Genomic DNA, 25,186 nt, shown 5'->3' on the forward strand with positions numbered 1-25,186 from the left:
ATGAAAGGAAGGTTAATTAAATGACCTCTAAGGTAACAATTTGAGAGGAGGCGAACTTGCACTCCTAATACACTTTGATTAAGACCTACTTGGCACTAGGCCGTTAATACAAGGGCTAATCCCATACTACAGAGGTGACTTAAGAAGAGAACAATTTGTTTTACGTTAACGAAGAATGGGTTGAGAAAAATAAGTTCACCTCAAAACAATATGAGTGGGAGCTCGAGAGGGTTAGCACTCTCTATCCCAGTATGTAGCTTTAAAAGAGAATATATGAAAAGAGTAGTTACATTTAGGAAAAGGTTACATGGTGGAACGCTTAGAACCCGCCCCGAGAGTTAAACTGCTGAGCTAGCAAAGAAAGAAGTTATTAATCGGCCATTACCTTGTTGTTGACCGCCGCCGAGAAAAGAGGCGCTTCCCGCCTCCTGCTATGTACTTTATACACTGAAAGATGGAACAGAAGTGGCCCGGAGACCCTAAAATCAGCAGTTTATATACTCTCGCGGAAGTTTCTAGGCGTTAGGGGAATGAGAACACCCTCCCACGAGGATTTTATTGGTTCATCCATAAACCCCCTACACAATACTAAGAAGAAACACATAATTGGTGGAAAATTAATTTAAGAAATTCGGGATAGGCTAGATTTAAAACAAGGGGAAAGAAGGGGTTAATATTGCCAACTTAACCAATGACTGAAAGAAATTTAGCAAGGAACAAACATTTGAAATAAAAATTTCTGCAACAAAATAGTTCTTTGACTCCGCACAAGGGTGCACTATTGTTGATCTTCAGTAGTGTCCTCTAGAAGAGAAAGTTCACACTTCTTACTTCAAGCGAAACAAAAACACATCAAAAATGACACAGTTCAAAAACTCAAAATTTTCCACGTGGTGACATCTTCTGAGAAAGTAGAGAATTAATAGCGTAGATAAAGTTCCGACTTCCTCCAGCAGAGGAGTTTCAACTGGCGCAATTTTTAAATTAGCGGCGTGGAGGTGTACCGCCCGGTACAGACCTCCCCCCCCCCCCTAAAGGTACCTCCAGGGGTGACACATGAAATCTGTTTGAAACAAGGTCCAAGTTATGCTGTGGATATGAAGATTGTTTGCAGAAGCATTTATAAAATTTACTTAATTTGGTTTGATTCAGTTTCAAAATTTTGTTGTTGCAGGTGAAGTAAAGTCTTTATATTTGTAGAAGTTGAATTTCTGAAGATAAACTTTTAATACTTAGAGGTGAAGAAAAATTTTGCAATTGCCGCCAAATATTGCTGTTGAATTCCCAAGTGTAGTCATTGCTTATCGTAACTGTCCATGTAGTTGATGTTGATTAAGTTGAATGGCCAGACCGGCTGTTGCAGCTTGCGTCCAAAAGGAGGCCGCTCGGACCCCTCAAGTACCCTGAGATACCGCTCGCCCGCACAATGAGGGGAGCAGAGGTGTTGAAACACGCCGCGCCCGCGGTGAACATATACAGGCTGCGGGCAAGTAGCAGGTCGTGCGCCGCGCATCAGCCTTGGCCGGGAGGAGAGCTCCGGCTCGCCGTGCACCTGACGTACTCGCTGGAGGAGAGGGGGCCCGTCCTCTGCCCCAGTTGCTGCACGGCGCCGCGCGGCTGCGGGGGCACTGAAACATTAAAGCTAGGCGGCAGAATTGTGTTGGACCATCATCTTTTTGAGGGCACAGGCTTGGTGAAGAGGTTGAGGGGTCAGCGGCGTGCAGTTGTCCATGGCATTCAATGTAATCAAGCCACAGTGTATATTGGAGCAGGAGACGGGAGCGTGGTAATGGCCGAGGCAAGGACAGGATGGCAGTTTAACAAATCGGGGGAGGTTTCACACAAATGCTTACATATAAAACAAAATATTATAGAAGGGGCAGAATGCCTTAAAAGTGAAACTCAAAAAAAAAAAAATATATAACCTTCATATTCCTTTCAAAATAATATGAAGCAAGTTAACTCAGAAATTACACCGGTTTCACCTGGGACAGGTGAACTCTAAATATCCTCTCGGTGGCTGGATTACTTAACAATAAGGTAATCGGCGTAAGGAAATCCAGAATTATGCATGGCCCATGGAATCTGGGGGCAAGCTTGCCCGCGGGAACAAAGTTCTTGACCATCACCTGGTCACCTACCTTCAAAGTGGTGGGTCTCCGTCCACGATCATACCTTTCCCTAACCTTTTCATGAGATACCTTAAGATTGGCTTTAGCCTTCTTCCAAAGATCTTTAATATTATCCGGATCTATTGTCTCGGGTAGAATGTCACTCAGAGACCAGAGGTTAGAGAGCGGCGAGTTGGGAACAAACTTGAACATCAAAGAAGCTGGAGTAAATTTATGTGATTCATGAACCGCCGAATTCAAAGCAAAAGCTAACCAATGCAGGGACGTGTCCCACCTGGAATGATCTTCATGATGATAGGCAATAAGTGCGGACCTGAGATTACGATTAACCCGTTCAGCCAGAGATGGTTGAGGGTAATAAGCAGAAGTAGTTACATGAGAGATGGATAAGTCAAAACAGAATTTACGAAATAAATTAGATGTAAAAGCCTTAGCATTATCAGATACAATATATTGGCACGGACCAAAAGAAGCAAAAATAGAATTTAAGCAAGTAATGGTAGACTGAGCGGTAGCCAGCTTAGTCGGAAATAACCAAGAAAATCTGGTAAAACCATCTACGCATACAAAGATGAACTTGTTAGCATTACCCTTTGACTGGGGGAAGGGTCCTACATAATCAATGTACAGGCGTTCCATGGGGCGTGACGCTTGATGGGAAGACAAAAGGCCTACCTTGGTGGACATGGTTGGTTTACTAATCAAACAGGATTTACAAGCCTTTACTAGTTCACGGATTTCACCGTCCATACCTTTCCAGATGAACATTTCACGAATCTTTTCACGGGTTTTAAAGATTCCAAGATGCCCCCCTAATGGGGTCTCAGGATAGTACTTGAAGATCATAGGCACAAGAACAGCTGGAACGACAACCTTCATCATCTTGTCATGCCTCGAAGGGCAACATAAAACACCATTCCTCAGAACATAAGGGACAACATGTTCCCCAGAAGAAAGGGTTTCCATTATCGGAGCCAGCGTCGGATCTTCACGTTGGTATTTCTCGATATCCCTAAAGAGAATGGGAGCATCAGTTAAGATGGTATTAACATCAGATAGTGTGGACTCGGAAGGTGATGAACTGTCGACCGGTTCATGGATCTCAACGTCGTTTGAAAACATACGGCTGAGTCCATCAGCGACAATATTTTCGGAACCTCTGATATGTCTAACATCAAACTGGAAGGCAGAAATACGAATGGCCCAGCGGGCTATACGACCAGTACGACGCGGCCTACCTAAGACCCAGCTTAAGGCTTGATTATCTGTCTCCAGGTCGAATTTAACATGTTCCAGATAGAGACGGAACTTCTCTAAGGCGAATAAGACTGCCAAACCTTCGAGCTCATAGATGGAATACTTGGCTTCTTGAGCCGACAAAGTCCTGGATGCATAGGCGATAGGTCGCCTCCCTAGTTCAGTCTCTTGAAGAAGGACTGCCGCTACTGCTGACGACGACGCGTCGGTTTGGACGATGAATTTCTTCGAGAAATCAGGCATAGCAAGTACAGGGGCATTACAAAGAGCTAATTTAAGGTCTTCGAAAGCGGCTTGTTGAGAAGGTCCCCACTCAAATTTGATGCCTTTCCTACGAAGAAGGTTTAAGGGCGCCGCTCTATTAGCGAAGTTAGGAATAAACTTCCTGAAGAAATTCACCATACCAATGAACCTGGCGATACCTTTAATGTCCTTGGGAGGTTTAAAATCACGGATGGCCTGTGTTCTAGAATGATCGACGGCTACACCATCAGGTGACACAATATGCCCTAGGAAAGACATAGAGGGCTTAGCGAAGGCAACCTTGGACAACTTAACAGTTAACCCAGCCTTACGAAGGCGATCGAGAACTTCTCGCAGATGATCTAGATGCTCTTCAAAAGTCTCTGAAAATACGACGACATCATCCAAGTAGTGGTACAAGTATTCAAATTTGATGTCGGAGAAGACCCTATCTAGTAGCCTAGTGAGTACAGCTGCTCCCGTGGGGAGCCCGAAAGGCACGCGGTTGTATTCGTATAAGTTCCAGTCCGTGGCAAACGCTGTAAGATGTTTAGACTCTTCGGCAAGGGGAATTTGATTATAGGCCTGATTCAAGTCCAAGATAGTAAAGAACTTGGCCTTACGAAACCATGAAAAACAAGAGTGAAGGTCAGGAAGGGGCACAGATTGCAACACCACCTTCCGATTGAGAGCCCTATAATCAATGACAGGCCTGAAGCCTCCTTGGGGTTTCGGAACTAGAAAAATAGGCGAAGAATACGCCGACTTAGAGGGCCTTATAATACCATCCTTCAACATCTGATCGATAATTTCTTTCAGAGCCTTCATTTTAGGTGGAGATAGCCTATACGGTGGAAAACGGACAGGAATCGCATCCGTGACCTCAATTTTGTATTCGATCAGGTCAGTAACACCAAGAGTATCAGAAAACACCTCTGGAAACGACTGACACAGCTTACGAATACTATCAGCCTGCTCCTCAGGTAGATGTCTAAGGTCTAACAACATCTCATCCTGGGTAGGCGAAATAGAAGAACATGATGCAGAATTACACTTTAATAGAGGGATATTACAATTAGAGGCAAATTTGAAAGTGCAAGACCTACTCTGAAGATCGAGCACAAGACCAGTGTGAGAAATAAAGTCCGCTCCCAATATAATGGGGCAAGACAAGAGCTTGGCCACAAACAATTTAACTTTCCATGTGAATTTAAAAATACGAATTTTGACCAATAAGGAACCTAGAATTTCTAATGGGGATGAATTAGCCGAAACATATTGAACAGGAGATGAGACATAGTCAGGTAGTTTACAAACAGATTTCAATTTAGAATACCATTCAGCCGAAATAATCGAACAAACACTGCCTGAATCTAAGAGAGCTGTTATAGGCTCGTTATTTAACTCAATCTTAAGAAAAGGAACAGGTGCGGGGAAATCCGCCGCAATCCTAAGACACTCTTTGGGACCTTCAAAAGATAAATTTGAAAATTGCTCGTTCCCTGAATTTACAACCTGTTTACCAGGGGCTGAGTCTCGGGAAGATGGATTAGTCGACTCAGCCGAAGCCACTAGTCACTTTTTATTATTGGCATAGGTAGAATTTGCACCAGAAGTTGAGCAGGAGGGGGTGCTAATCGAGTTTGGGCAATTCTTGGCGATATGTGAGAAAGCCCCACATTTAAAACAGCCTTGTGCTGAACCAGCTCCATTATTTGCCCTACTAGTTTTGACCAATGGACATTTATTGCGCAGATGGTCAGGCGACCCACAAGCATAACATTTACGGGGTGTGACTGGTCGGCGAGGTGGAGGCCGAGTATTACTAAACGAAGGAGGAGGTTCTTTTGCCACACGCAAAGAGTCAGCGTACCTAACTCCTTCCGCTGAGACGGCCAACGCTTCAAGTTCAGAGAAAGTTTGCGGGCACGCCGCGAAACACAAATATGACCTATAAGATGGTGAAATGCCTTCTACAATAGCCTGTACAATCTGATCTTCAGGAAAATGAAGGGCAAACACCCTAGTATAAAACTTAATGTCTTGTATGAAATCAGCCAAGTTCTCATCCAATCGCTGTACACGATAATAGTACTTCTGAATCAGAGAAGACCTCGCGCGGGCGGGAATAAAATTTGCAAGCAAGTGTGCATGAAAATCTTCAATAGATGACTGTTCGGCTATGGCTCTTACTATTTTGTCAGAAAGAATACCAATTGCATAAGGATAGATGATTTGCAAAATTTGACATGGAGAAAGAGAAAACACAAGGGCATGATCCTGAAATTCAACCAGAAATCTTAAAAAATGAAATTACTTCACTGGTGGTGTTAACCGAAAACTTAGAGATACCTCTGAGCAACATTGCCAATGGATGAGGCAAGCTGCTAAACCCGGGTGACATAGTAGGTAAAGGTTTCAATGGCAAGGAAGTTAATTCCGAACGGATGTTACTCAACGATGCACGGCGTTCAGATTCGTTGTCCAATGGGGCAGAGATAGTTTGAGCAGCAACGGTTATCCTATTGACTTCTCCCTTATGAGGCTCTTCCTCGCTACCTACATTCACTGTGGTGGGTAGATCGCTTTTGGGAGGAACCTCCCCTGTTAACAATTGAGTGACCTTGCTAGATAATTCAGACATATTTTCAAGCAGCGTACTAGCTTCCTTCTTCTGAACGTCATTCAACTTTAGAGACAACAGATCGTTAACTCTATTTGAAAAATGAAACAGCCTAGCTTGCACACGCTTAATTTGATTAGGAGAAGGATCATTTTCATCAAAAAAACTAACTACAGAAGCTAGCCCAGTAATATTCTCCGTGATCGTGGAAAGAGAGTCGTCAATTTCTTTCTCTCCCAAATTGGGGATGGAAATGGGCAAATCTAGGGACTCTCTAAGCTTGTTTGTGTCTACTGCAACCGTGCCTCCAGATTGTACATTTCTAATAGTCAATTCGTAAATCAACTCCTCCTTGCGCAAATAGTTAAGATGGAGAACATCGCGAGGGCCGGGCATGATGACAGAACAATTTTGAAAAACTCAAAAATTCCAGCAACTGAAAAAATGGTTAGGGTTCGGAACAAACAATGTTTAGCCGTCAAAAGGGGCTAAATTGAGACCCATTCAACCACGCTCTGCTACCACTTGTTACCGGGTTTTCGTGGTAGTTATGCGTGAAAGAAGGTGCGGGGTGGTGAACAGGTCTCAAACTACTAAAGTAAAATTAATTTAAAATTTAACAAGGTTATATTTTCTTTTCAAAACAAAGAAATAACAAGCATGGCAGGTACAAAGTAGCAAGTCCAAAGGGTAGTTACAATATTTACAGGATTTGGGCTTCGCGCCCTGATTTCACAATGCTAGGGCAATCAGCTCAGTTTTACCCCCAAACACAAGTTTCAACAGAGGGGCAGAAAACCCCATTCATGCCTAGGAGCCCTTGCTCCAAATTACACTGAAAAGCCTCCACGAGGCGTACAACACTCAATTTTCAAAAGAGCCACTCGCTCTTAAATTTAAGCCTCTCCCAGGCCACACCAAACTCCACCTTCAAGTTGTCCTCAACGGACATAAACACAGGGGTAAAATACCCAATCTACTGAGGTCTATAAAATGAAAGGAAGGTTAATTAAATGACCTCTAAGGTAACAATTTGAGAGGAGGCGAACTTGCACTCCTAATACACTTTGATTAAGACCTACTTGGCACTAGGCCGTTAATACAAGGGCTAATCCCATACTACAGAGGTGACTTAAGAAGAGAACAATTTGTTTTACGTTAACGAAGAATGGGTTGAGAAAAATAAGTTCACCTCAAAACAATATGAGTGGGAGCTCGAGAGGGTTAGCACTCTCTATCCCAGTATGTAGCTTTAAAAGAGAATATATGAAAAGAGTAGTTACATTTAGGAAAAGGTTACATGGTGGAACGCTTAGAACCCGCCCCGAGAGTTAAACTGCTGAGCTAGCAAAGAAAGAAGTTATTAATCGGCCATTACCTTGTTGTTGACCGCCGCCGAGGAAAGAGGCGCTTCCCGCCTCCTGCTATGTACTTTATACACTGAAAGATGGAACAGAAGTGGCCCGGAGACCCTAAAATCAGCAGTTTATATACTCTCGCGGAAGTTTCTAGGCGTTAGGGGAATGAGAACACCCTCCCACGAGGATTTTATTGGTTCATCCATAAACCCCCTACACAATACTAAGAAGAAACACATAATTGGTGGAAAATTAATTTAAGAAATTCGGGATAGGCTAGATTTAAAACAAGGGGAAAGAAGGGGTTAATATTGCCAACTTAACCAATGACTGAAAGAAATTTAGCAAGGAACAAACATTTGAAATAAAAATTTCTCCAACAAAATAGTTCTTTGACTCCGCACAAGGGTGCACTATTGTTGATCTTCAGTAGTGTCCTCTAGAAGAGAAAGTTCACACTTCTTACTTCAAGCGAAACAAAAACACATCAAAAATGACACAGTTCAAAAACTCAAAATTTTCCACGTGGTGACATCTTCTGAGAAAGTAGAGAATTAATAGCGTAGATAAAGTTCCGACTTCCTCCAGCAGAGGAGTTTCAACTGGCGCAATTTTTAAATTAGCGGCGTGGAGGTGTACCGCCCGGTACAATAATAATAATAATAATAATAATAATAATAATAATAATAATAATAATAATAATAATAATAATAATAATAATAAATCATTAAGGGAACCCGACAAATCAAATTGCGCTGGTTGGTAGACATTAAAAGCGACCTTGCAGAAATTAATATTGACCCGCTGGTAACTACACGGATACATACAGACAGAAACTCAATTCACGTAAGTTCACACCCAAGAACCAAACAGCTAGTGATGGGATAATCGAATACAAAATAATCGCTTATTCGGTTATTTCATTTTATTCTATTGTTTTTCTATTCGAAATATTGGGTAATTGTACAGTGAATGATTTCGAAATAATCTAATGAAAATAATCCTAATGTTGTCATCAACTCATCAATCTCATCACAGGGAAATTAAAATTACCTCTCTCCATTACATTGCAGGAAATGTGTAGGTAGAACGAACGGTCTCTGATAAAACTTCCCTTAATAATAAGAACTATCCGGTTCCATGGCTAAATGGTTAGCGTGCTGGCCTTTGGTCACAGGGGTCCCGGGTTCGATTCCCGGCAGGGTCGGGAATTTTAACCAACATTGGTTAATTTTCCTGGCACGGGGGCTGGATGTATGTGTTGTCTTCATCATCATTTCATTCTCATCACGACGCGCAGGTCGCCTACGGGAGTCGAATCAAAAGACCTGCACCTGGCGAGCCGAACCTTTACTGGGATTTCCCGGCACTAAAAGCCATACGCCATTTCATAATAAGAACTCATGCTCCACACGTATGAATGAGTCATGTATTTCAGATGCCATTACTTAAAATACATAAATTAATATATTGTATCACATGCCCACGCCAAATTTGTTTATTTTATTTTGAAATGAAAGAGCGTATTTTTGTTTGTCGAAAGAGTTCATCTATCAGCTTATTTCAATCGATTATCCATCGGACACACTTAAACCGAAAAATGTATTCGTGACTCATCCAATTATTCTATGAGATACAACTGAATTATTTAAAACTCTTTCGATTATTAATTCGATTATTTAAATAATCGGATGGAAGTTTTCCGAATATTAAAAGTATTCGATTATGCCATCACTACAACCAAGACCGACTTGCTACAACTGAATGATATTTGAAACTCATTCGATTATTTAAATAATCGGATGGAGGTTATTCGATTATTAAAAGCATTCAATTATCTCATCACTACCAAGAGCCACGAACTTCAAAGTCAAAAATGCTAAAGAAGTCGTGCCCATAGCGAAAGGATCACGAAGTTTTGGGAACATAAGAAGTCCGGTGCTAAATAATGGTTCTACGTGCCCCTTAGAGGGCAAAAAGCACTATATATAATGAAGTTATTTATTTATTTTTATTTATTTAAACACATACACCATTATTAGTAGACTATTTTCAAATCGGAAGAAATAGGAGAAAACAAAAAAACGGAGAAAAACATTAACAATGTTATATACACATAAAAATTTATAATAATAATAATAAAAATATTTCCTCTTAACAGCCACTTATCGCCAACAAAGCAAAGCAAAGTCACCTCCGTACAGGCCATGAAGGCCCTTGGAGGAGTGGAAGGTAAAGACTTTCACCTTTGTTAACGTCGGCACGTGATGGGGTAGAGTGGTTAGCTCTACGCCCGGCCGCCTTTGCCCCCAGGAATTAACCTGGTACTCATTTTTGGTGTAGGCTGGGTGAACCTCAGGGTCATATGCACCTCCAACTTATCACCAACGGTCACTATAAATTGTGCTCATGGCTTAACGTCTCCATGCGATGGACGGATGACTAACAGTGCCATATGCCCTCACTCCATATGAACTCTGCGGACAGGTTTAGAATTGAATCCAGGCTTTTGGCACGCAAACTAGTGATCAGAAATTGTATAGCACCACCTCTTCTACGCTGCCGGCCAACATTCTGATCGTGAAATGTTTTCGACCAACGGGACTCGAACCGGCTAACCGCGGTGTCAGTACCATATACACTTGACGCAGTAACGATCATGACCACCAGGAATTTAAACAAAAAATAAAGAGATATTAGTCGTAAAAACATTAGCTCATAAATTTTGCTTTTGTTTCTTCTCATAAAAATCTCGTCCAACCCTGAGGCCCTGTCGTTTCCTTAACCTACCTTCACTGTAACAAGTATTAGCAACCCTAGCATGTTTCCCACTTTACTGGGGTGATGCCCTTCCTGACACCAAAATTTTTTTTTTTTTTTTTGCTAGGGGCTTTACGTCGCACCGACACAGGTAGGTCTTATGGCGACGATGGGATAGGAAAGGCCTAGGAGTTGGAAGGAAGCGGCCGTGGCCTTAATTAAGGTACAGCCCCAGCATTTGCCTGGTGTGAAAATGGGAAACCACGGAAAACCATCTTCAGGGCTGCCGATAGTGGGATTCGAACCTACTATCTCCCGGATGCAAGCTCACAGCCACGCGCCTCTACGGCCAAAATTATGAGAAGGGATGTAGGCCTACTCACCACTGCGTGTTTCCTCAGTGTTAGCAGTGTTGTGCATTTTTGAAGAGATGTGTATTAAGACGAACAAAAATACGCAATGCCCGAGCCTGAAGAATTAACCGTACGCAGTTAAAATCCCCGGCCCAGTTGGGAATCCAACCCAAGACCCTCTGAAGCGGAGGCCAGTACACTAACCTTTCAGCCACGGAGCTAGAGAAACCGCATTCAACGATATCAGTGCATTTTCACTCATATGACTGCTAGAACTTCTTCAGAAACCTCTTGATTCTAAAAACCCTGTAACATGGTGCTATCTACTGGCCTGCATCTGTGTATATTCAAGTAATTGAATAACAAGTTGCCATAAGCCTTAACTAATCGGTTACTTAAATAGATCAATATTATATCGCTGAGTACGTGCAAAGAAAACGCGAAATATGACAGCTCTCAGCCAGAACGGTTACATTATAAAGAAGTAAATAACTTATTTATACTGAGTATTGAATATTATCAGGGGCTTGCCCGGCCAAGGCGGTAAAAACGTGCTCGGTTCATCCAAAATGATGTGAGTTCGATTCCCTGTCAGGAAGTCGAAAAATTTAAGAAACGAGACTTCCACTTTCGGAGGTTCACTCAGCGTACACCAAAATGAGTACCAGGTTAATTCCAGGGGGCAAAGGCAGCCGGGCATAGAGCTGACCACTCTACCTCTTCAAGTGCCGAGGTTACGGATAGTGGAAGCCTTTACCTTCCACCCTTTCCAGGGCCTCAACGGCCTGAACAGAGATGAGTGCGTTCTGCTTTTTTTAATATTAATATCACAATCACAAACCATGTATTTTTAAAAACTAAAAGTTCTACTTTTTCCTACTTCCTGGCCTTTTTCCAACGACACTGATGTTCATAAAAACAGAACACCTTGAAAGACTAGAGGCAGGAAGTTCATATTCATAGGACATGTTCATTAGTATGTTCTGCAGAAACGAATAGCATTTCATTCACCCAGGTTCAGCATGTGTCCTGTTGCCTAGTAGGCACTGGGTCCTCCATGAGCGCTGGTAACTTGTTCAACGCGTGATGGCATCGACGTCTGTAAGACGCGAATGGCGTCCTGGAGTATATCCATCCATGCTGCATTCACCTGGTTCCACATTTCATCTTTGGTGGTTGGCATTGGGTCACAGCGCCGCACCCGTCGTTTCACCATATCCCACATATTTTCGATCGGCGACAAGTCCGGTGATCGGGCGGGCCACGGCAACAGTCTGACATCCTGCGACAACAAGAAAGCACGTGTTCGTGAAGAAAGGGTATAACTACGGGTCGCAGGATGTCATTCACGTAGGTCAGACTGTTCACAGTGCTCTGGACACGCACCTGCTGTGATATGTGGTTGTACCCAATAGCACTCCACACCATAAGGCCTTGAGGTGACGCTGTATGTCTTGTGTGAATGCAGTCAATGTGATGCCTCTCCCCCTGTCTGCGGCGAAGCAAAATGCGGCCATCATTTTCAAACAAACAGAACCTGGATTCGTCCGAAAATACTATCTGCTGCCATTCCTGTCCCCAGTGACGTCGTTCCATACACCACTGCAGTTTAGCAAGTTCATGCACATTAGTCAAAGGTAGGCGGAGAAGTGGACGAAGCGCCGGTAACTTAGACAGTAATAAACGGCGACGGACTGTCACTCCTGATGGTGTACGATGTGTTACACTGTTCCACTGTTGCGCCAGAGCCGAGGAGGACGCTGATGTGCCCTACAATGCTATTCGGATGAGGTGTCAATCTTCTCGGGGGATGGTCTGAGTGGTACGACCATACCCATGTCGTCGTGTTCTACGGCCTTCTGTGAACCATTCTGTACACACCTGTTGCACTGCCGACACACTTCGTCCCACACGAGCAGCAATTTCCCGGATGGATGCATCACGTTCTATCACGCCTCTTTCAAACTTACTCATTTGACCGTACGCCTCTCGCAAACGTCTGCGAGGCATCCTGCACTTCAGCTCATGTCATACTAATCCACTACATGCGGTTTATAGCGACAACGAGAGCCGCAGGCACATTTTACCAGTCGGTGGTGGTGCGCCGAGATATGGAAGTGGAGCTTGAACCTGAAGGCCGACATGGTTCAAATGCTATCATTTCTTCAGAACATACTAATGCACATGTCCTGTGAATATGAACTTCCTATCTCTAGTCTTTCAAGATATTCTGGTTTTTATGAACATGAGTGTAGGCTACTTGGGGTCGGCACTTTGTATGGATTTAGCCAAGTTTTACGGCCGGATACCTCTCCTGACGTCAACCCAATGTGGAGGGATGTACTCACATGCGTGTTTCTATGGTGGCTGGTAGTGAGTTGTATGTAAATGAACATGCGTATCAAGACAAGCACTAACACCCAGCCCCAGAGCTTGAGAAATTAACCACACGTGGTTAAAATCCTCGGCACGGTCGGGAATCTAACCCAGGGCCCTCTGCACTGAAGGTCAGTACACTGATCATTCAGCAAAGGAGCTGGACTTTGGAAACTAAAAGTGAGACATGGGTTCCAACTGTTCCGTCAGGAGGATAAAATGTGACAGCAAGTGGCGGTATACGTGTTCCGTTCCAGAATGTCGTAGTAAAGGGGTATTAGACACGGTATCTGTACGCCACACAATAATAGAATAAAAACAAAGGAATGAGAAATTTGAATTAAATTGTGTAACCTATATGGCCACCTTAAATAACGTTATTTTGTGACCGTTTTAGTAAATAATATTGGATTTGCGTCCCACTAACTACTTTTACGGTTTTTAGAGATGCCGCGGTGCCGAATTTTGTCCCGCAGGTGGTCTTTTAACGTGCCGGTAAATCTACCCACACGAGGCTGATGTATATGAGCACAGAAGGCCAGCGCTATACTACCTGAGCTACTCAGCCCAGCTTTAATCACTTGATGTTGCAAAATATATAAATACTGTATAAAGATGTGCTTGCTCTTCTTTCGAATTACTATTTCATGCTTTCCTCTCAAATAGCAATATTGCTGGATATTAGTTCCTGCTGCCCAAGTGAAATTCAGCAAACAGCACGACAAAGTACTCCTCTAGTATGAAACAATGGACTTCCTATTGTAGGTCACACCAGGCTCCTCGAGGCAAGCGAACAATTGCCGGATTGTCTTACAGGAGAAGAAAGTGCATTTATAAAGATGCCATGTATGGGCATGATTCATTCTAGGCAGAGGAGATTCGTGGTTACAAGAGTAGAAATGTTAGCCTTGTATCCACAAATGTTTACAAGAACAATACACCCACCGGAAATGTTAGTCACTTGTACCATGTATCGCAATGAGACATGGGTTCCAATTGTCTCACCAGAAGGATGAAATGTGACAGCAAGAGGTTGCATGGATAATCCCCCCCCCCCCCCAAACCCCATGGCACTACAGCCCATGAAGGGCCTTGGCCTACCAAGCGACCGCTGCTCAGCCCGAAGGCCTGCAAATTACGAGGTGTCGTGCAGTCAGCACGACGAATTCTCTCGGCCGCTTTCTAGACCGGGGCCGCTATCCCACCGTCAATAGCTCCTCAAATCTAATCACGTAGGCTGAGTGGACCTCGAACCAGCCCTCAGGTCCACGTAAAAATCCCTGACCTGGCCGGGAATCGAACCCGGAGCCTCCGGGTAAGAGGCAGGCACGCTATCCCTACACCACGGGGCCGGCCTATATAGATATACTATTTTCTTAATCCGTTTAACGTCCAGGGTAGGATTTTCCCTCGGAATCAGCGAGGCAGTATCCTGGAACGTGAGACATTTGGTCCGGGATACAACTAGGGAGGAGGACCACTACCCTGCTCACGTGACCTCACCTGCTATGCTAAACTGGGGCCTTGTGGGGGATGGGAAGATTGGAAGGGATAGGTAAGGAAGAGGGAAGGAAGCGGCCATGGCCTTAAGTTAGGTGCCAGTCCAGCATTTGCCTGAATAAAAAGTGGGAAACCACGAAAAACCATTTCGATGATGGCTGAGATGGGAATCGAACCCTCTGTACTCAGTTGACCTTCAGAGGCCGAGTACACACCGTTCCAGTCCTCGTACCACTTTTCAAATTTCTTAATAGATCCGGGAATCGAACCCGCATCTCCGGGGGTGGCAGCTAATCACACCGCAGAGACAGAAGAGATGTACTTAAATTAATTAAGTTGCATTTGTGATTTAAGGTTATTACCGTATTTAAGTTTACATTTTTTTTGTTCGTAATACCGGTATTTCATAATCATGTTTTTTATATTATTGTTAAGTGTAAGGGAGGGCCTGAAGTCCTAACTTCGCCATTAATAATAATAATAATAATAATAATAATAATAATAATAATAATAATAATTGTACCGGGCGGGACACCTCCATGCCGCTCATTCAAATATTGCGCCAATTTAAACTCCTCTACAGGAGAAGTTTGGAACCTTGAAAACTGAACTAATTCTACTATTTCTTAAAAGATGTCACTACGGTAAATGGTGTAATTTTGAAGTGTTCTGAACTGTGTCTATTTCGATTTGTGTTTGTTTATTCCGTATCAAGAAGTGTGGACATTCTCTTCTAGATGTCTCTACAGAGAAAAAACTAGGATTACGCACTCTGTTGCAAAGTAATGAACCTTCTTGAAGAAGTTTTGTGCTCATAAGTTTTTGACCTTACTAAATTTTGTTCTGTGGTTTGTGGGTTGGCAACATTAATCATTTCTACCCGCTTGTTTTGAATTTAGCCAATCCCGAATTTCTCTAATTTTTGACCAATAACGTATGTCTTCTCCGATATGGATATGTTGCTTTAAGCTATCCAATAAAGTTGAGAGGGGTGTGTGTACTCATTCTTGAAAGGTCTCGAATGTTCCACGAGGGTATTTAAACTGCTGATTTTCTTGTCTCGGTGCCACTTCATCGACATCTTGCTTAGTGTGTGATTAGGTAGCAGGGGGCGGGAAGCGCCTCTTTCTTCGGACAGCAGTTCATCCACAAGGTAATGGCCGTTTAATAACTTTATTTCTTGCTAGCTCAGCAGTTTAACCCTCGGGGCAGGTTCGAAACTTTTCTCATGTAACCTATCTTTAAAATGTAATAGACATTTGGTAAAAATTCCGTCTCTTTAACTACAAATTGGGATAGAGTGTGCCTAACCCTCTCGAGCTCCCACTCATATTGTTTTGAGGTGACTACGTTTTCATAACCGTTTTTTCTTCTCTTCGTAATGTAATAAAGTTTTCTTATCGTGTCACCTCCTTAGTATGGGATTAGCCCTTGCGTAAGCGGCCTAGTGCCAAGTAGGTTTTAAAAGTGTATTAGGAGTGCAAGCTTCGCCTCCATTCTATTTTGTATTATGGGCCAGTAACTTAACGTGATGTTTTATTTTCCTCATGTAAAGGCCCTGTAGGTTGGGTATCAAATACCCCTGTTTCTTGGTGTGCCTTAAGGGCAGATAGAATTGAAGTTTGTTGTAGCCTTTGATAGGCCTGTCAAATTGAGAATGGGTCTGCTCTTTTTCTTAACATTGTAATTAGGAGCAAGTGCTCCTTGTACTTAGGGGTTTTATGCCCTTCAGCAATAGTAGTTGTGAGCTGAGAGCTCAGATATTGTAATAACCCCCGAAATCTTGTAATTTCTTTGTACCTGATTTTGGCTTGTTACTGACTTGTTATTTGTTGAGTTTTGAAAGTCTATATGAAAATTGTTAAACCTTGTGGTCTGTTGAAAATATAACCTTTGTCAAAGTTTTAAATTAACTTTAATTCTGTAGTTGAGACCTATTCCAGCCATCATCCTTCTTTCACCTCTGCAAATCCACAAAACATCGTAACAATAATAATAATAATAATAATAATAATAATAATAATAATAATAATAATAATAATAATAATAATAATAAAAAAACAAGCTTGTCTTCGCTGAGGCATTTTCATTGTAAACTGTAAACAAAAGCAGTGTACATTCCTTTATTAGTTTCATGTCAGTAGCAAAGCCTAGCCGTGTCGCTTAAACCGCCTGCAATTAATGATTAGTAAGTGTGCCCATGCTCCACCTTCCATGTCTTCAGTAGTCAGTGGAAATCTCTCATTTCCTCTGCTGATAGGTATCAACTCCACGTGGAGTTCGGTGGTAATTCTACGAGCTCCAGTTCCAGTGAGGGGAGAGGCAAGGAAGGAATCCAACTCCCCCCCAACGATTAGCATGGGCGGGCGTCAGATGGGCAAGTAACTTTCCATTTAGGGGGCACTGTTCGGTTGTTTTCTTAGCATTGCAATACCGAATGAGTTACGAATTGGTTAATTTGGTTGTTTTTAAATTATGCTTTGTGGTTCCCTGAACTGAATTATCCTGTTCCGCGTCAAATATAGGCTAACCGTCGTGATTTTGTGATTTATATCTTCTACATAACCTGCTGATCGTACGTAGTGTTCCAGTAAGGGCAGTGCGAAATATTTGAATTTATAAGTGATAGTTTATTCTTGCTTTAAGCTTAAAAGTACCGAGCGGTTTGGGTCACGTAGCTATCCACTTGCATTCACGAGGCAGTGGGTTCGAACCCCACTGTTGGCAGCCCTGAAGATGTTTCTCCGTAGTTTCCCATTTTCACACCAGGAAAATGCTGGGACTGTACCTTAACCCATATGTGCCCACTGTCGACATTTGTCGACGTTAATATCTGAATATTGTCGATCTTATATCGATAAACCGGAAGAATATTTTTGAGGTGCGTTGTTTACACTTCATTGTTTGATACTTACTGCACAGCATGAAAACATGAAACACTTGGTTTCGCGCCTTATCGCGTGGCTGCGTATGAAATATCATTCCGTATATATTCAAGAGGATGACGCTTCCGTCGCGGTGAGTAATATTTTCTTATAATATTGTTACAGTTGAAAGTAAGATCAGACTGTTGTGTTAAACGCAATAACGATTAAGAGATTTTGAATTCATTTATGGCTGATTTTCAGTTGCTTTTGTCTAGCAGAGCACAAAAGTTCCACGTCGACATATGTCGACAGTGGGCGCGAATGGCAAAGCCTCAGTACTGATAGAGATTTTTAATTTATTCTTCTCAGATTGACGGTCGAGCAGATCGTAAGCATCCTGGAGGAATCACAAAACATCCTAGATGCTAATATATACATAGAACCACCTGAAAATGCTTTCCATAGTGACGGCGATAGCGATGATGATGAGTCATGTGGAGATATAAACAGACTCTCTGGTAATCAACTCCGGGCTGGTGCTGACATAGTGTGTACAAAAATAAGTGAACTTTACCGTTTGATCCCAAAGGACAAAGAGGAAAATTTAGACCTTCTCGGATTCCCACGGTACATCGTTAGGGTATATATCCGATCTTGTGTCGCTACGCGTCCTAACGCAGGAAGACCGAGTGCGAAAGTATCTTCACGCGTGTTGCCAGAAGTGCGTTTCGGTGGGGTATCCCAATACCTAGAAACAAGAGAGAAGCAAGTGCGGTGCGCTCAGTGTGGTAAAGCTGCCAGGAAACAGTGCAAAAAAAAAAAAAAAAAAAAAAAAAAAAGTAACGTTGGCTGCCACGTCCTTTGCTTCGAGGCATTTCACTCATTCTGACGCAAAGCAGAGTGTAACCTCAAAACACAGACTAAACTGTTTTCAAGTTCTATTCCTAGTTTTCCTTTTTTCTTTTTGTGCTATTTTCAGAGTGATCATACTTGCTCAAAATTTAGTATTTTGTGTATAATAAATACTACAAACATACGAATATTGTCCTTTTGTTTTGAAACAGTGTGCATTCTAAATTGAGACAAAACTGCTCCTCATTTATGTTTTGAATTATATATTTTGTAATATTTTGTGCTTATTCAACACTTGTGTGACCAATATTTACTAAGTGATTCACTGTTACATTCTTATGTGCTTAAAATGCGAAGAAAAGTTCCTTTATTGAGCACGTCTTTTACCCTACCCGTACATGCTCACTGTCGACATATGTCGACACGGTAAATCTCCGCGAAAATATGTTAATGCAACCTAAAAAAATCATAACCCTTTCATTTAGGTTATACACAACTGTGCTTACGAAATATATCGCAATATTCCACAGAAAAATAATTTGGGCACACATGGGTTAATTAAGGCCACACCGGGCGAGTTGGCCGTGCAGTTAAGAGCGCGCAACTGTGAACTTGTATCCGGGAGATAGTGGGTTCGAACCCCACTGTCGGCAGCCCTGAAGATGGTTTTCCGTGGTTTCCCATTTTCACACCAGGCTACGACCGATTCCTTCCCATTCCTAGGCCTTTCCTATCCCATCGTCGTCATAAGAACTATCTGCGTCGTTGCGATATAAAGCGGATTGTATTTATAAAAAAAGCTTAAAAGTATTGTTTTCATGTCATCGTGTTCACTCTCCTATTATGAAACGGACTATATTAAATTCCCCTTTGGAATGAGTGAGGCAAGGCTGTGTTCTACTCTTCAATATTTACTCTGAAAAGGTATTTTCTGAAGCATTAGATGGAACACAGGAGGGCGTCGTTTTTAATGGGATCACAAATAATCTGCGATATGCAGATGATACTGCTCTGCTTGCACCAAGTGGTGAAGATCTGCACTGTGTGGTCGAACACAGTGCTGCATCAGGTTTGCGTTTAAATACAAAAAAGACCAAAGTAATGGTCATAAGCAAATATGTCATACAACCTGTTAACTTGACAGTAGCTAGCACATCACTGGAGCAAGTCCGACGCTTTAAGTATCTCGGCAGCGTACTTGATCATATCTGGAACAATGCTGGTGAAATTAGGTCCCGGATTGAACAGGCATGGATTGCATTCAAGAGAATGAACAAATTTCTCTGTAACAGGGACTTTGGGATCAATCTCCGTCTCCGTTTACTTCGGTGTTATGTATTTTCTGTTTTACTTTATGGTGCCGAGAATTGGACCCTAACAGAGAACACCAAAATAATTCGATCTTTTGAGAAGCGGTGCTAACGACGCCTGCTCAGGATATCATGGGTTGACAGAATACGTAACACTGAAGTACTCCAACGCTCTGAACAAAGAGCCAGAGGTCAAGCACAACATGAAAAAGGAGAAAATTGAGTACTTTGGCCATATCATTCGAAATGATAAATATAGACTCCTTCAGCTTAGCTTACAAGGTAAATTTGAAGGAAGGAGAAGTAGGGGAAGAAGGAGACTCAAAAACACCCTCACCGCTATTCCCCACCCCTGCCAAGCCAAGCAAACAACACCCTGCTACTGTTATTCCTAAGCCTCCTAAACAGCCAATCTTTCACAACTCAGGGCCACCTCGGTGGACTGAGTACCGGTAGCTATTAATGGCGTATGGCCTCCGGGGAGGCCAGGTGAGGGTCTTTTTCTCGTAGACGATCTATTAGGCGACCTGCATGTCTGCAGATGAGGGCCCTACCTAGGATGATTTCTAATGCTGAATACGCCACACAAACCCAGCCCCCGAGCCATTAGAATTAACCAATTAAGGTTAAAATCCCCGACCCGGCCGGGAATCGAACCCGGGACCCTCTCAACCGAAGGCCCAATACGCTGACCATTCAGCCAACGAGTCGGACACTGAGAAGCTGACGACCCTCAAAAACTCCAGCCAAGCACCTCCCCCCACCCCAATCCTCGCACACCCCACCAAGAATTAAATCCTCACCAATACAAGCCAAGAAAACCAAGAAAATTCTCACTTTCTACGTTCAAAAACCACCTCCAAAGGCAGTCTTCCCATTCATAAGATGAAACACTGGTTCTCGCAGACAAGGCGGGTGCACTGCCATCATAACACTACTCTTCAAAATGTATAATCCTCTAAAACCTCAATTAATCCACCGACATATACTTGTTTATAAATAAGTCAGCGTTAATACATACGGTGCAGCGTTCCAAAATCTAAAGCAACATTTAGCTAGGCTGAACCCTACATGGGTAACCATACAGGATAAGTAAGGTAAGGGTGTATTCTGCCCGAAGGCAGGTCCGAACCTCCGCAGAGGTGTGCCTGAGCCGGAGTTTACGTACGGTAGGGTGGCCAGTACCTTTCCGCTCCTCCATTCCCTTACCCTCACCAACAGCGCGTGACAACCCATCTAAATCTTGACCACGCCCAATGTTGCTTCATTTCGGAGATCTCACGGGATCCGGTGTTTCAATACGGCTACGGCCGTTGGCCCATACAGGGTAAAATAAATTACTGTGACAGCCAACACAAGAATGACCATGGATCCCGGTTACACACACACGCACGCACACACACACACACACACACACACACACACACACAATATTAAAAAATAAGATCTGAATAACATTAATAAATAAAATAATAAATAAATAAATAAATAAATAAATAAATAAAACCCAAAAACCTAGCACACTCGTTACAGACCGACAGAGGAACGTCAATGGGCGTACCGGCATCGGTACCTCACAAACCACCTATTTCTCCGGAGATAGGGGGCACATACGATTAACCAGGGAAGAAGGAGAATATCTTGGCTACGGAATCTACGAGAATAGTATGGGCTCAGTACCCCCATTCTTTTCCGAGTTGTCGAGAACAAGAAGCAGATCGCCCTGATGACAGCCGACATCCAATGAAGATATGGAAGAAGAAGAAGAAGAAAAGAAATCAAATGATCATAAATATGTCTTTCAATGACATTTGCGACGAGATGTACAGGCTGTGATGTGAAGTATTGATTTATTAATTTCGTGTGGCTATTTCTAGTCGAGTGTAGCCCTTATAAGGCAGACCTTCCGATGAGGGTGAGCGGCATCTGCCATATGCAGGTAACTGCGTGTTTTTGTGGTGGAGGATAGTGTTATGTGTGGTGTGTGAGTTGCAGGGAAATTGGGGACAGCACAAACACCCAGCCCCCGAGCCACTGGAATTAACCAATGAAGGTTAAAATCCCCGACTCGGCCGGGAATCGAACCCGGAACCCTCTGAACCTAAGGCCAGTACGCTGACCATTCAGCCAACGAGTCGGACTGAAGTATTAATGATGTTTGTTGTTTAAAGGGGCCTAACAACTAAGGTCATCGGCCCATGTGAAGTTTTGATGGATGGCCATGACATACAGATCCACGGTCTGTGCAGCTCTCAAGGTACTGTTGCTAGGTAACATCGCTTCTCACATTTTGTAACAAGACACTACAGTTCCGTGTCTATGAGTTTCGACTGTACAGTTAACCGGAAGTCAGGCACTGGTGCCAAATTGTTACGAGTACAAACAGTTGATTCACAACACGAACGGAAATTTATTTAGGCCTACTCGAATATAAGTCCAGAATCAATATTATTCTCTGTAGCAAAATGCATACTTCACACAAGATGAACAATAACACACATTTTTAGGATAAGGCTATAAGATTTTAAAAAATCAATGCTCGAACAGATAAAACGCGAGAACATGAAGTAGGTATCTACCCACCGTTTAGATTCAATTTCTTCTAATGGAGGAAAAAAATCTACAAAGGAAAAACACCACTCATTTCTGAGTCAATATCGGCATTGTCATCATCTGTTGAGGTTTCACTCTCCTAGCTATTTCATCCACCACGTAAACTGGGTATTAGGGCTTTATGTTTCACAAGGTGTACGAGTCCTCCCCTTTCTTATGTTATCACGAACCGAAATATTGTGCTCCTTCAACCGCTCAACTCGTTATTTCTAGCCGCCAGTGTTGGTGCTTTGTCAAGAATGACCGAGTGAACTGGCAAAAACCGCAGAAAGAACTGAGCACAATACAATACACAGTTGACAGCACGAGGTTACAGAAAACAACAGATCGACAACACTGGTAACCGCAACTAGAGCCTAACGCTCTCTATCGGAGGGATCGGCTGCCTATGATTGGCTGTTTATTAATTCACTTAGCCTCCGTCAAAAGACAGCGCTCAAATGTCAAGTCGAAACTCATAAGAACCGAACTATGTTTCGTTACACAAATTTTCGGACGACCCCCAGCTCTAAGGCATATTTATATCAATAGAATACATCTTCAGAGAATTAGTCATGACTTTCAAAACAACAAGAGAGTGTGAAATGGGCGCAGCACTGCCTATTCTTGGCAACAGTGTTTGGTAGGGTTTGTTTATTTTCTGTAGTTCAGCACTTTGCCACTCAACTGTCAGACTCCAACTTGGGAAAAATTGTCTATAGTCAGTTACCAGTCACGTAATAATTCCCTGACCTCAGCCATGATAGAACAGAAGGACAACGACTATCCTCCTGCGTCACAGAGGTTGGTGTAATAAGAATAGGAACGAGGATGATGATCATCATCACGACCATAATACTGTGCTAACCTCGGTCAAGCTAGATAAGCTACGCTAGTAAATTAGCTGTAATGACTTGCTAAGCCAAGCAGCCTCTCGTTTTGAACAGTTAGCTTAAGGAGACGCTCTCTAGTAAAGTATGATGGTGCTCTCTGACCTCACTACCTGTCTTCGTCAATCATGTTTAACGATAATAAACGACGTGCTACACCTGTTTAAACAACATAATTTGGCGTGTACCCTGAACCGTTATGACGACGACACTCCAGACATGAGCTATGCGACTGTTGTAAATAAAATTTACATCCTGGAGCTTGGAAAGAAATTCAGCGAGTATGATATGAACATTTTCAAGACTAAACCGATGTCTGTTGAGAAGAAAAGTAATAGAATTGAATACTAGATAGGAAATACAAAACTGGAACAGGTAATTAAGATGAGATTCTCAGAGGTCATAAAATCGAACAAAATGTGGCGAAGCCAATGAAGTCCATAGCTGCGATAGACTACTTTGTAGGTGTGGAAGCAGACGAAGCTATTGCTCTGTTTTCAGACCGACTTTGCTGTATGGGAGAGGAGGCTGGGTATAACAAAACAATATAAAAGTAGCAAAATAAATCGTTATCTTACGACCCTGACAGTCTGTGAGGCTTAAAAATCTTTCATTTTCCTATTTACAATACCTTTGCCTGGCCGAGGCTGTAAAGGCGTGCTCGGTTCGCCCGGAAGGACGTGGGTTCGAATCCCCGTCAGGAAGTCGTAAAATTTAAGAAACGAGATTTCCACTTCCGGAGGTGCATATGGCCCTGAGGTTCACTCAGCCTACACCAAAAATGAGTACCAGGTTAATTCCTGGGGCCAAAGGCAGCCGGGCGTAGAGCTAATCACTCTACCCCATCACGTACCGAAGGCCAAGGGCCTTCATGGCTGTACGGAGGTTGCTTTGCTTTGCTTTGCTTTGCTTTGTTTTGCTTGAGTGAACCTCGAACTAGTCCTCAGATCCAGGTAAAAATTCCTGACCTGGTCGGTAATCAAACCCGGGGCCTCCAGGTAAGAGGCAGGCACGCTACCCCTACACCACGGGGCCGGAAAATGTCAAAATAGTAAATAATAATAAATAAACTGCATTTAAAATTTTTAACTCTCACAAACCTTTTCCACTTCGTGTAGATTGAATTACGTGTAGTATTAGTCGTGCGCTGAAAGAACATAACAATAGAACAAATGTGTTCATCGAATATTTTTATAATTCTCTAATATCGTCCGTGAACAAAAAAGATAATTTGAGATATCCAGGAGTTTACCTTCATTTTCCACGAGTGCGCCGCTTCGAACGAATCCCTGTCAGTGGTTGAGAAGGCAAGAACACATGCCTGTGCTCCTCTATAATACGCCTTGGTGATGGCGTCGAATTCTTCCTGACCCGCTGTGTCCCACAGCATAAGACGAACTTCCTCGCCATCCAGTCTGAAACAGAGAGAAATATATTACATTATGGACAAACTTCCCTAGCATCCACCCCGAAACTGACAGATGTAACACCAGGGACTTCTTGACCGTCCAATCTGAAACTTAGACAGTGTTGCCAGGTCTCCCGAAATTTCAGGAGATCTCCCGATTTTTTTTGCAACAGACCAAAAAAACCGAAAAAAAAATCTCCCGAAATCTCTTCTAATCTAAATTTATGAAGAATGAAAATAATGATTAATGGTGCATAATATATTTGTGGGAGCCTCCGTGGCTCAGGCGGCAGCGCGTCGGCCTCTCACCGCTGGATACCGTGGTTCAAATCCCAGTCACTCCATATGAGATTTGTGCTGGACAAAGCGGATGCGGGACAGGTTTTTTCCGGGTACTCCGGTTTTCCCTGTCATCTTTCATTCCAGCAACACTCTCCATTCTCATTTCAAAGTCACTAATAAATCACTTTGGGAGTGGCGACCCCGTCGTACTAATAGCCTATATCTGCTTCATTAATTCCATCCCTGACCCGGTCAATGACTGGAAAACAGGTTGTAGGTTTTCATTTTCAATATATTTGTGCCGAAAAACTCTTTCCTCGTCTCACTGCGCGACGTTTTATCGATAACGTCACTCGTTAGGTACTTCCCCGCATTCATTTTAG

At 42.8% G+C, this 25,186-nt stretch overlaps 1 protein-coding gene across 1 annotated transcript in view; it reads right to left on the reverse strand.

Annotated features, from left to right (window-relative positions):
* Positions 1-25,186, reverse strand: part of Rab23 (RAS oncogene family member Rab23) — a 679,572-nt gene that overhangs the window by 58,011 nt on the left and 596,375 nt on the right. The window contains exon 4 of the mRNA XM_067147072.2: positions 24,366-24,528. Within this exon, the coding sequence (XP_067003173.1) occupies positions 24,366-24,528 (163 nt within the window). The remainder of the gene's footprint in view (positions 1-24,365; positions 24,529-25,186) is intronic.

This window comes from Anabrus simplex, chromosome 5, assembly GCF_040414725.1.
Source record: "Anabrus simplex isolate iqAnaSimp1 chromosome 5, ASM4041472v1, whole genome shotgun sequence".
Taxonomy (NCBI): domain Eukaryota; kingdom Metazoa; phylum Arthropoda; class Insecta; order Orthoptera; family Tettigoniidae; genus Anabrus; species Anabrus simplex.